Source organism: Salmo salar, chromosome 22, assembly GCF_965601325.2.
Source record: "Salmo salar chromosome 22, fSalSal1, whole genome shotgun sequence".
NCBI lineage: Eukaryota > Metazoa > Chordata > Actinopteri > Salmoniformes > Salmonidae > Salmo > Salmo salar.
This window is the reverse complement of record NC_138312.1, coordinates 17,783,201-17,796,548: the sequence shown is the minus strand read 5'-3', so window position 1 is coordinate 17,796,548 and position 13,348 is coordinate 17,783,201. Positions and strand designations below refer to the sequence as shown.

The following is a 13,348-nucleotide window of genomic DNA, read 5'->3' as shown; positions in this document are numbered from 1 at the left end:
AGTCAGAACCGTCCAGAGTAGTGATGCTAGACGGGCGGGCGGGTGCGGGCAGCGATCAGTTGAAGAGCATGCATTTAGTTTTACTTGCATTTAAGAGCAGTTGGAGGCCACGAAAGGAGTGTTGTATGGCATTGAAGCTTGTCTGGAGATTGGTTAACACAGTGTCCAAAGAAGGGCCAGAAGTATACAGAATTATTGTCCCCAGCACAAGGTGCACCTGTGTAATGATCATGCTGTTTAATCAGCTCCTAGATATGCCACACTTGTCAGATGGATGGATTATCTTGGCAAGGAAGAAATGCTCACTAACTGGGATGTAACCAAATTTGTGGACAAAATTTGAGAGAATTTAGCATTTTGTGAGTTTAGAACATTTCTGGGATTTACATGTTGCATTTATATTTTTGTTCAGAATACATGGGTTCTAACTTGAAAAATTCTTTGTTACTTACAATTGTACAATTTATGCTCCCCGCGTATAAAAACCATGTAGACTGCCGGAAAGCCCTGAACGCAAGATTGTAATTTCTATGACTCACCCATGGTAAGATGGGGCGCACCAAGTGGAACTTAATTTTTTTTAAATGTAAAATGGCTCTGAGGATTTTCAACAATATTCACAACATATTGATACAATTACAATCTTTCTAGAGTAAAAATATAATTTCATTAATTAAATGTGTAAAAACATATTTGAGTGAATATCAGAAAGCCAGCTACAGATGAAACAGAAAGTGAATTCTCTCCATCCTCTCTCCAAGGGTTTAGCTTGCAGCTATCACTGTTTAACTGGCTAGCTTTAGGATATTTACTAGCCCATACCAGTGATAAACGCAGCTATGTTATCGACATATGGTAGTACACAAACAAAATCTAGCTCCCTTATTTTGTCAGCTAGAAAGAAATAGCCAAAAAGTCATCCAGAAATGGAGTAAGAGGATAGCAAGCTAAAGTTATCTGCTGCCTCTTCAACAAGAAAAAACTGTGACCACATTGATCCTAAGATCCCAAAAAAAACTTTCCCATGGACCAAAATCCATCCCTCCAAAGAAAACATGGCTCCTGGGCTTCTCTGAAGTGACACCTGATCCGCGATCCGAGCCATGGCCAAAGCATAGCATTTCAGTTTAGCCCGCACTCAGCAGGCCGTATAGAAAATTCCCCCAGAGCCACAGAGTGACAAATTACCGCAACATGCAGCCCCCAAAAATACCTTGAAAACTACTCTTTCCCATAGGCTTGTACTATCTATGACAGCATCAGCAGTTAGCTACCAACAGCTGGCAGACATGTTTACATGTGGTTAGTTTTATCAGTGTTATTTAGATGGACGACGTCAGCTAAATGCGGTAGTTCTATAGCTAGCTAACGTTTGCATAGAGGTAGCAAGCTAGCTTGCTCTTTCAATTACCTGGTTCACTTCCATGCCAGGGATCATACTTGCGGTCTCTGCTGGTGCTGCTAGCTGTCTGAGATGCTTAAGAAGTAACATTAATGGTAGGCACAGCATCTGCTTTTAGAATATTTTTTTTGCTGAAGCCCTCCTTTCATTGTTTATTGCCGTGGAAGTTCTCGGATGAAATGTGCCCGCAGATTGACGAGTAGACGCCCAATTCGCCCGCCTAACATTCACAAATTTATCCCAGTTTTTCATTCACCAAGTGACGCTGACTGCAGAGCGTTGTGGGATTGTTTCTGAAGTTTGATTTAGAGAGAACCTCAAACCCACCTTCTAGAACAACATTACACTATTATAACAATTAATTGAAGAGTTTGTCATTTGAGAATGTTTTATTGGGGTGCTTTAAGTTACTATTATATGCGTTTCTGGCATTGAGAAATAGGTGCTAGACTGCCTTTAAAGGTTCTGTTGAGATGTCAGCTAAATATCTTGAAGCAATGTTTCCAAAATGATGAATCAGGACCCACTTGTGGGATGTGTTCCTGGGTTTCTGATTAGAAATGTTGTTTTTGGTTTATTGGGTGAGTCACAAGAAAATCCTGAAGGTTCAGCTCACAACACAAACAAGTTTGGGAGCCACTGTTTTAGAGAACGTGTGGAGAATGCTGTCACTTGAAATAAACTGTTGGGTGTAAGTTGTCTTCACTGAATGTGTGCAACTGCGCATAAACAGAGCAGGTTGTGTCTTACTTTCAGTGCAAAGTTATTGCTGTTACTTTTGGTTCATTATTTTATTTTGTGTTGGTTACCTTTTGGAAATTGAGACATGAAACACAGTTTAGGTTTCTCTCCATCTGTTTTTCTCCAAATGTTATTAATTCTGTTTCACTCTCACTCCTCTTCGAAGACATGTTTGTCAGAGCTAAGAGATACATTTTACGCAGGCAGGCAGGCATACCTATGATCGCAGCACAGCAGTGCTAAAAAAGTTGTTTACCATGCCCTTGTGTAGAATTGCTTTAATATTATTTATTATGTTGGCACAGTCTACACTATCATGTTAAATACTTAAGTTATTTAATTTTTGAATCACTCTATTAAGCAAACTTTTAAATGAACCTGTTAAGATGAAGCCATCCAATGCCACCAAGCATACATTTTATATAATGCACTTACGATGGACATAGACAGGCTAGGCCTGATAGTCTATCATTGAAACAACACACACGGTTGTTATTCTATATTATTAACTGTAGGCCTATTCGTTTTTAGTCACATTACTGAAAATTGAAACTCTCTGCCTCTCTGTTACAGGATTTAGCATTAGACACCTGAAAAGAGTCACAGAGGCTCCCCCCACTGGCGGTGGCTGGGATCACTTTATTGTTTTTGACTAGTGGAGACGCCCATTCTTACTGGTTTAACAAAAGTAGATGGCTAACCAAACTACTGGAGAACACATGCTTGAAGTTGCTAGGTAAGATGAATGTATTTAAACCAACCTGTGCTCTAGGCCTACATTATTTGTCCCATTTCTATTAGGTAATCACAGTGCTCTCTCTCAACAGGTGAGGTTTTGATTGGCTGAGGTTTGAGAAGCAAGACCTCACGAATCAGACCACATGGAGGTCAAAGGGCGCCTCATCACATCCATGGGTGTGGGGGCTCCAGGTGAGTTTTACACCACAAAGAGATTTGGGGGTACTTACTAATCTCTCGTGGACAGACGCATGTAACATAAGATGGTATCGTAGCATCTGTCAACAGCCTGTGGGATGTAACGACTAACAACGAACTTTGTTCCGGCGCACAGATTTTTCCGTCACTGATCATTCGGACAAATCCCAATTTCGCAGGTGTTCGCATCTTTCGGGGAGGGGACATTTGGCCCATAGACTTGCCGGAACTTGAAGAGACAGGGGGTTGGAACTACCGCCCTGCTTCCGCTCCTCGTTCTAGCATCTTTTCTAACACGTCTGCCCCCAGAATTTAATTGATAATCTGATGCAATTACACAATATTTTAAGTACTCAGTAATACTGTAATTACCTGGTAACACCATTGTTGCTACAAAGTAATTGTATAAATGGTTGTTGCTCAGCTGAATGTGTTGATGTGTGTGTTGGTGTGCAGATCAGGACAGCAAGCTGCAAGCTGAACGCATCTCCGCGCTGCAGGAGAGAAAGCAACTCCTGGAGGACCTCCTCAGCAGCCGAGTGGGAGAGCTGAGACAAGTGTGTCTGCTGGAGGCGGTCAGTTCCTCTCTCCTACCTTTTAACCATTGTAGGTCTCAGGGCAGGTTAGAGGGAATGGCTCCATTCACCCAAGCCATGATATAGAGACGTGCGCTTTATCAGATTATTGAAAAGCAGAAACCAACTTTGGGTTTGTTTTCTGTATCTGACTCACTACGGAGCAGCTCTAAACCCCTGTAAACCTCAACCACCTGAAATTGTAAATCAGGCTCACTGAGTTTGGCTACACAGATGAAAGAACAACATTTGGCAGCTTTTGTTACATAGCGAAGTTTAAAGCTTTCCCCTTCCAGAGCTGCATGAGTCAAGAATATGTAGCGGCAGCGTATCAATGTTAGCCTGATTTCTCCAGAGCCAGACATACCAGGCAGCAGCTCCAGCTTTTCACTCACAGCTGTTTCACACATCCCCCTGCTTTTGGTTTGAAATTGAACACAGATGTGTCTCAGCTTCTCCCTAGAATAATATTATTAATGCATGGGAACGCTCTCTATATACTCTCTATATACAGTACTTTTTATTTGGTGGTCGGATGTACCACCATTCAAATTATACTATTCTTGACCAACGTAGTTTAATCTTCATTGGACTATTATCACATTAGTTCTAGCACATTTATTCCGGCGCAACAATCAACTATTTTAAAATACAAAGGCTGGAGACTGTAACAGTATATGTATCAGTGTTTATTACATTTGTTTCTGTTGCTCAATTATATAACTATATTATATAACAGACAGTATGACATTTGACTTGGCATTGGCTATATGAAAACAGTGTTCGCTTTTTAATCTAACTAGGCTAATTCTGTGGCATGTATTTTGTCTGCAGGAGCTGACCGGGAAGGTCCCACATGCTTTTCCCCTGGAGACAGGAGAGAGAGCTCCCATTGTACAGCGCAGGGTTGGCCTGCCACATAACAACACCAAGGGAGAGGTCAGAGAACTTTCTCAAATACTATGACACTGGTCACAGAGGTCCTGTATGTCTGTTAATACTGATTATCACCACATAACTGACTTAAGTTATTGCTTTGTGCAGGATGAGACAGGTCAGCGAAGGCAGATGAAAACAATCTTCAGTGGTGCTCTGTACAGGCACTCAGAGTCAGACAGGAATGTCCCAAACAGCAAGAGGACCGTTCACCGGGGATGCCACACAGGCAAGGCAGTGCTGTATACAGCAGAGTTCAAAGACGTTTTAACAGCTATACATACATATCTTGATCAATGTTTCCATGATATCCATCTAGGCCAAACACCAGGGTACTGGGTAGCCCTTTCCTGCAGTCAAATTACCTAGTGGCTTCATTGGTGGAATGTTAATCATATTTTTCATAATTTGATAATTAATAAAATAAATACAAATTTACTGCCAGAAATCCTGTGTTTCTATGTCAAACGGTTTTGTTATATTTCAGTCTTCTATGATGTACTGTATATAAAGTGTAATATTGGGATGCAAACTCAAAATGTAATACATTTCAACTCTAGTCGTGGCGAAAAGTTTTGAGTATGACACAAATATACATTTTCACAAAGTCTGCTGCCTCAGTTTGTATGATGGCAATTTGAATATACTCCAGAATGTTATGAAGAGTGGTCAGATGAATTGCAATAAATTGCAAAGTCCCTCTTTGCCATGTAAATGAACTGAATGCCCCAAAAACATTTTCACTGCATTTCAGCCCTGCCACAAAAGGACCAGCTGACATCATGTCAGTGATTCTCTCGTTAACACAGGTGTGAGTGTTGACGAGGACAAGGCTGGAGATCACTCTGTCATGCTGATTGAGTTCGAATAACAGACTGGAAGCTTCAAAAGGAGGGTGGTGCTTGGAATCATTGTTCTTCCTCTGTCAAACATAGTTAGCTGCAAGGAAACACGCTCCGTCATCATTGCTTTGCACAAAAAGGGCTTCACGGGCAAGGATATTGCTGCCAGTAAGATTGCACCTAAATCAACCATTTATCGGATCATCAAGAACTTCAAGGAGAGCGGTTCAATTGTTGTGAAGAAGGCTTCAGGGCGCCCAAGAAAGTCCAGCAAGCACCAGGACCGTCTCCTAAAGTTGATTCAGCTGCGGGATCGGGGCACCACCAGTACAGAGCTTACTCAGGAATGGCAGCAGGCAGGTGTGAGTGCATCTGCACGCACAGTGAGGCAAAGACTTTTGGAGGGTGGCCTGGTGTCAAGAAGGGCAACAAAGAAGCCACTTCTCTCCAGGAAAAACATCAGGGACAGACTCATATTCTGCAAAAGGTACAGGGATTGGACTGCTGAGGACTGGGGTGAAGTCATTTTCTCTGATGAATCCCCTTTCCGATTGTTTGGGGCATCCGGAACAAAGCTTGTCCGGAGAAGACAAGGTGAGCGCTACCATCAGTCCTGTGTCATGCCAACAGTAAAGCATCCTGAGACCATTCATGTGTGGGGTTACTTCTCAGCCAAGGGAGTGGGCTCTTGAATAAAGAATCCATAAATAAAGAATGGTACCAACACATCCTCCGAGAGTAACTTCTCCCAACCATCCAGGAACAGTTTGGTGACGAACAATGCCTTTTCCAGCATGATGGAGAACCTTGCCATAAGGCAAAAGTGATAACTAAGTGGCTCGGGGAACAAAACATTGATATTTTGGGTCCATGGCCAGGAAACTCCCCAGACCTTAATCCCATTGAGAACTTGTGGTCAATCCTCAAGAGGCAGGTGGACAAACAAAACCCCACAAATTCTGACAAACTCCAAGCATTGATTATGCAAGAATGGGCTACCATCAGTCAGGATGTGGCCCAGAAGTTAATTGGCAGCATGCCAGGGCGGATTGCAGAGGTCTTGAAAAAGATGGGTCAGCACTGCAAATATTGACTCTTTGCATCAACTTCATGTAATTGTCAAAAGCCTTTGACACTTATGAAATGCTTGTAATTATACTTCAGTATTCCATAGTAACATCTGACAAAAATATCTAAAGACACTGAAGCAGTAGACTTTGTGGAAATTAATATTTGTGTCATTCTCAAAACTTTTGGACACGACTGTATATCGGACATGGCACGTACATGGTACGTTGTTGTTTTAAAGCCTATAACCATGTGTGTGAGGTGTATTTGTTTAAGACTACCAAGAAACTCTCTGTGTGACCCTGATTTAGCCCACTGCAGAGAAAGGTTAACCTCACAGAAGTTCACTTTGATATGAGCCAGTTTCTTCTCCTGTCTCCTCCAATGATGTGATGGTATGTGTATTTGGTCTCTACTCCCTGATATAAAGAAGTTCTGTTTGTTTTTCTTGCAGAGGACACGGTGATGTCAGAGAGTACTAGCTCCATGTCAGATTCAACATCCCATGACAATGGTGAGTCAGCCGTTGAGCTGCAAAAACAATCATAACAACCCAATCTGTTAATGCTAGTAGGGTAAAAATCAATGAGCAGTTATCTTTGTCTGTTTCACCCAAACACTGAAGTCTTGCAAAATATTATCCAAACGTCTAGACAGAGTTTGTTTTCATTGCATTATTCGATGAGGCTACAGAAAAAGAGAGATTGGAGGATTGGTACTGTGCATATTCACAGTTTATAATCAGTTACTAGATGACAGATCACATTTCAGTACCTATCGTAAAAATGAGAAGAGCGAAGAATTACATTTGTCTTCCTTAAATTCAGAATTACACGGCTGCTGTCTGATTATGTTCATGAAAGAGAATGTTCTGTTTACTGTATTTGCATGTCCATTGTGAGTTAGTGACTCAAGTTGACCAAACCCCATCTTCTCCCTCCCTTAGAGGAGTCCTCTCCCAGTGTGGCAGCAGACCACTGCTCCATGTCCCAGCCCCATCTGTCCCTGGGCAGCCCAGACCACCAGGTCTGTAGGAAACTGTCCCCAGTGGAGATATACTATGAAATGAGGACGCGGCGTAACTCTGTGACCAGCTCCATCAGGTATTGTGTGTGTGTGTGTGTGTGTGTGTGTGTGTGTGTGTGTGTGTGTGTGTGTGTGTGTGTGTGTGTAACGCACTCCTTCTTGTGTCTAATGCTATGAACTCATGTTTTTTTCCTAGCCCTAGTCATTCTCTACCAAGGAGTACATCTAATGTTGAAGGCAGAAGTGTTCCTGCTACCCCCCTCATCGCCCGGACTGCCCCAATCAGTGTTCATGTCAGGTAATATTCCTCCTCTGGTCCAGTGCTTCTGCTTAATGCAGCACATCCACTGCTACCCACCCACTATGATGACAGAGAGACTGACAGAATAACAGATGAGTGTAGCAAGTAATTAAACTACAGAACATGCCAGCCATGGTAAACATTGCATCAACATTTTATCATCAAAGCTCTCAATATTATTTATTTGTGAGAAGTCAGATGCTTAGTGCCATAGATACTTATATCATGTTCCCTTTGATATAACACATTCAATCAATGGAATATGAATTGTAAAGATACTGTGTTTACATTAGGACTAACCTATTACAATAAGCTCATCAAATGCTGCTCCTTGCTCTCTTTCTCTCCTTCAGATCGGACGGCTCTGGTGGGATTGCACTAAAGCAGTGGTCTGGCAGCATGGATGTACCTCATATGGTGCCCTTAACCCAGGAAGGCTCCTCCTCGGAGCGCAGAGGCTGCCCTTACAGCTCCCGTGCCCGGCGGAGCAACAGTTCTGAGGCCTTGCTTGACCGCTCCAGTCTCCCCGGGGACCCAGGCCCCAGGAACGGGATGCCCCCCAAAGGAGGGCCTTACAAAAGCTCTGAGACCCTCACTGATGGCAAGCTGAGGCACATCCACCTGGGCAGTCCTGAGAGACACCTGGACAACTCTGTGGAGCAGGGCAACATGCGACTGTCCATGGGTGGGAGAGGAGAAGCAGGGGGAGGGGGTTACAACGAGCTCCTAATGGATTACATCTGGGGGAAGCAACAGAGGATTCAAGTGCAACACGAGCTGTACCAATCAACGGGTAGAATCTGGCAGGACATTTCCTCTCCTCGATCGTCCACTGCTGCAGTGCCTCCTCAAGCCAACGGCTTCTCCCTATCCCAGGTGCATCTTCCCAGTGCTGCCCCACCCTACAGCCCCATGGTGATCCGTGGCTCCCAGGCTGAGCCTCACCGAGTCAAAGTCACACGGACCAAGTCCTGTGGACCCTTCATCCCCCTGCAGCATGACACCATCCTGCTCTCTGCCTATGAGTCTCCCCACCCTGCCCCAAGCTCCACTACCTCCTCCATTCCCAACCTGCACCCCTACCAGACTGAGCTGTCCGGCCCCTCATTCAATCACAGGCCTCCCCAGTTCTCTCGCCCAACCGCTGAGGACTCGACGAGGAGTCTACATAAAGCCCTGGCACTGGAGGGTCTCAGAGACTGGTACCTGAGGAACGCCCTCGGCTACCCTACTACCACGTCAAAGGGGCATGATGCAGGGGTCTCCCGCCTCTCACACCCCCACCCTTTGGTGCACCAGGCTCAGTCTATACAAGGTGATCCACTCCATAGGTCCCAGATGTCTCAGTCAGCCAGCTTCCATGGCCACCCACTGCATGGAAGGTGAGTATTTCTGTACTTTGTAATGATTGTTGGTAACATTCACACAGGTGCAGATTACGGTACTTTTGAGTGCTGTGATGATTTGTGCCCTCTCTATGGCAGGTCAATGGAGTTCTCACTCTATCAAGAGCCCGTTCATCCTCAGATGCAAGACATGACTCCGAAGGAGCCCAGTGCTGACCCTGGCACGTTGGTCTAATGTAGCCGAGTCATTTTTTAAACACATACTTGCTCACACTCACGGACACACACACACAGATCCGAACAATGCAAAAGGAGCTGATATAAGGTGACCTCACAAGCTAAAAAAAACACATTACAACCCCAGCAGAAAAAGACTGTAAAGCCGTTCTGAATGCCCTGTTATTCTGTAGCTACCGTATGCTGTATTGTATTCTATCGTTGGTCAGACCCAAGCCACATGTAACAAACATCCTCCTTGTTTAACCTAACAAATCTCCCAAGATATCATTTTTTACAGAATATATTATATGTATTCTAAATGACTATTTTGTATCTTATGAGATATAAAGAATAGATATAGAAGAGGTAATTTATTGCTCATTAGTCTTGTGATTTAGAAAAATATGTAATGAACTCATATGATCTAAAAAGTATTTAGACACCAGTGAATGTGTAAATGTACATGTTTGTAAAGATGAATATATTACATCTGTCTTTTCATCTGTCCATCAAACATGCATTGGCTTGCTATTTCTCATTTTTTGTAAAACGAATGGGGACTTACATTGCAATATCGTAGACTGATGAACAGGAGCTGTGGCTCTGTGTTTAATACAGAACCCTACCTTTTGTAAAAACATTAGTGCTTTCTAATAATCTGCAATGCTAACACAAATCCTTTCAAAGCTTGGTCTTCAATCAACAAATGAAAGTAATGCCTGTTGTTGCCAAATTGAGTTGTTTCATGCAATCTAATTTTTCTGCATTTTCTGAGTCCAGCTGCTGAAATGTCATAATAGTAAAGTTCAGATAAACACCTGGGGGCTTTTAGTGGTCTAGGACAGTCGTTTAATGAACTTTCTAGTCATTTCTATTCATTCAGTTGCGTAGCATGTTTTCCTTCAGAGCACTTTATGAATGTCAAAAAGCCTTAACCCTTCAAAACAAGTAGAACAGTGGGATGGGACATTTCCCCCAAGAGAGAACACTTGAAAACCAGAACATGGTTGACAGGGTATCAAGTTTGAGCAAATAAGAAAACTGTGTCAGAACTGTGCTAGTTGGAGATTCCATTTCCAATGTATCATGTTGTCATACGCAGGTGCATCGTGTTGGCACAATGTTATCATAATGGTCAAAAATATTTTAAGTCATTAATGCCACCACAATTCAAGAACGACCCTTTTATAAGCTTCCCATGATATGCTACGTGACCAAAACTATGTGGACACTATGTGGATTAATATGGAGTTGATCCCCCCCCCCTTTGTTGCTATAACAGCCTCCACTCTTCTGTGAAGCCCTTCCAATAGATATTGGAACATTGCTACTGGGACTTTCTCCCATTCAGCCACAAGGGCATTAGTGAGGTCGGGCACTGATGTTGGGCGATTAGGCCTGGCTCGCAGTTGGCGTTCCAATTCATCCCAAAGGTGATCGATGGGGTTGAGGTCAGGCCTCTACAGGCCAGTGAAGTTCTTCCACACCAATCTCGACAAACCACTTCTGTATGGACCTCGCTTTGTGCACGTGGGCATTGTCATGCTGAAACAGGAAAGGGCCTTCCCCAAACTGTTGCCACAAAATTGGATGCACAGAATCGTCTAGAATGTCATTGTATGCTGTTGCGGTAAGACTTCCCTTCACTGGAACTAAGGGGCCCAAACCGTGAAAAACAGCTCCAAACCATTATTCCTCCTCCACCAACTTTACAGTTGGCACTATGCATTTGGGCAGGTAGCGTTCTGTCGTCCTCTAAAACCCAGATTCGTCCGTCGGACTGCCAGATGGTGAAGCGTGATTCATCACTCCAGAGAACGCGTTTCCACTGCTCCAGAGTCCAATGGTGGCGAGCTTTACACCGCCCTAGCCGAAGCTTGGCATTGCGCCTGGTGATCTTAGGCTTGTGTGCGGCTGCTCGGCCATGGGAACCAATTTAATGAAGCTCCAACACTTACTATGCTGACGTTGCTTCCAGATGCAGTTTGGAACGCGGTAGTGAGTGTTGCAACCAAGAACAGACGATTTTTACGCGCTACACGCTTTAGCACTCAGTGGTCCCGTTCTGTGAGCGTTTGTGGCCTACCACTTCGCTGCTAAGCCGTTTCTGCTCCTAGACGTTTCCACTTCACAATAACAGCACTCACAGTTGACCGGGGCAGCTCTAGCAGGGCAGAAATTTGATTAACTGACTTGTTGGAAAGGTGGCATCCTATGAAGGTGCCTCGTTAAGTCACTGAGCTCTTCAGTAAGGTCATTCTACTGCCAATGTTTGTCAATGGAGATTGCATGACTGTGTGCTCGATTTTATACACCTGTCAGTAATGGTTGTGGCTGAAATAGCAGAATCCACTAATTTGAAGGGGTGTCCACATACTTTTGTATTTATAGTGTATGTGCTTGTCTGTTCTTGTGTATCTTATGTTCATGATTATACTATTATAAAAGGGCATCATTAACAAAATTAATGGTAGGAAAGGAATACCTCTGGAATAATATTGAAAGTGTAAGTTTATTTCTTTATTGATCATTATGGTGCAAACTGTCATCTGAAAACAAAAAAGTATGTACGTAGCTAATAATGACCTATCATTTTTACTGAGGATAATAGACTCATGAATGCCATGGCTTTTCATCTATTGACATGTTTTACAGCTGAAAATATTCCTTTATTCTCAAGTACCTTTAGTGGAATGTTATATGGTTTTAAATGTTGCTGTTTTTCCATTCAATAGTTAGTGTGTGAAATTCTTCCAGCTAGTCTAAACCTGAAACTGATGACCAAACTGCTGTGCATTGGGGGTCGTAAATTTATTTTTCAGGTGATGTAACTTATGTCTGTAAAACATAAATGAATATACACTTAGCTCAAAGCAAATTTATCCAGAATATATATTGTATATTTATGAACTTATAATATTTTGTATATTTTTGTGAAATACACTTCTGTCATAAAGCCCATACAATTCTCAGCACCAGCAAGATACGTGTGGTGTTAACTGACATTTACAAATGTATTTGTTTTTGGAGTAATGCCTCAAATGAGTTATTGATTGACTGGAATGATTTGAGACATCTTTTTTTTCATCCCATTACGCTATGACCATATTTCAAAGGGGTGAGACATACTGTACATTTTCTGTGTGAGGAGGATGGGGTGCATTCATAGATCTTTTTTTAATAAAGTGTAATCATGGTTAATTCAACAGGTTGAAATGGAGTCATTCAAAATAAACTACAGTATATTGATTTTCATGTATTTACAGTGTTGATTGTGAGTGATTTGCCTCAGTTAAATAAAATATGTATCATAGGACATTTTATCAGTTCATCCTTATTAGCCTAATTCTAATGGCTTTGGCTTTGCTTGAAGAATGACACAATTTGACAGATTACTTTTTTACAGAGGTGCAAAGTAACTAATTGCAAATTCTCTTGTTACTAAAATTGAATAGCTTTTCTGAGTAATTTTACTTCTACTTGAGTAAAATGTTATTAAAGTAACAGTATTTGAGTAGGATATTTCAGTACTCTTTCCACCCCTGGAGGGAGTTTGTGAGTGAGGGAAAGAGCGCCGTGAGTGAGTTAAAATGTTAAACCTAACCTTAACCCTAACTTTTAAAACACTGTTAACCTTATGCCTAACCCTAAGCTTAAATTAAGACCAAAAAGCATGAATCTTTATAATATAGCCAATTTTGACTTTGTGGCTGTGTTATCTAGTGCAGGGGTCTTAAAAAATATTTTTCTTGTCCAGGGACCCCCTCCCAGGCAAACCAGTGACCCTATCATAAGTTTTCTCATCAGGTGAATGATAATGGGATGGAGAAATAATCAACATTTTAAAATGAATAGATTTGGTAGACAGTTTTTCATTATTTTAACCATCCCACATTATAATTGGAAGCGGAGGTGTACACTCCAACATAGCCTATTAGCTAGAAAGGTAACTCCAA

At 42.4% G+C, this 13,348-nt stretch overlaps 1 protein-coding gene across 1 annotated transcript in view; it reads left to right on the top strand.

Moving 5' to 3' along the window:
* LOC106582873 (coiled-coil domain-containing protein 120) overlaps positions 1-12,598 on the top strand; it is a 28,096-nt gene extending 15,498 nt beyond the window's left edge. The window contains exons 2-11 of the mRNA XM_014166441.3: positions 2,717-2,879; positions 2,971-3,073; positions 3,536-3,654; positions 4,489-4,593; positions 4,699-4,819; positions 6,955-7,014; positions 7,447-7,603; positions 7,723-7,824; positions 8,181-9,209; positions 9,312-12,598. Of these exons, the coding sequence (XP_014021916.3) occupies positions 3,025-3,073; positions 3,536-3,654; positions 4,489-4,593; positions 4,699-4,819; positions 6,955-7,014; positions 7,447-7,603; positions 7,723-7,824; positions 8,181-9,209; positions 9,312-9,408 (1,839 nt within the window). The 5' untranslated portion in view covers positions 2,717-2,879; positions 2,971-3,024 and the 3' untranslated portion in view covers positions 9,409-12,598. The remainder of the gene's footprint in view (positions 1-2,716; positions 2,880-2,970; positions 3,074-3,535; positions 3,655-4,488; positions 4,594-4,698; positions 4,820-6,954; positions 7,015-7,446; positions 7,604-7,722; positions 7,825-8,180; positions 9,210-9,311) is intronic.
* Positions 12,599-13,348: the final 750 nt, after the last annotated feature.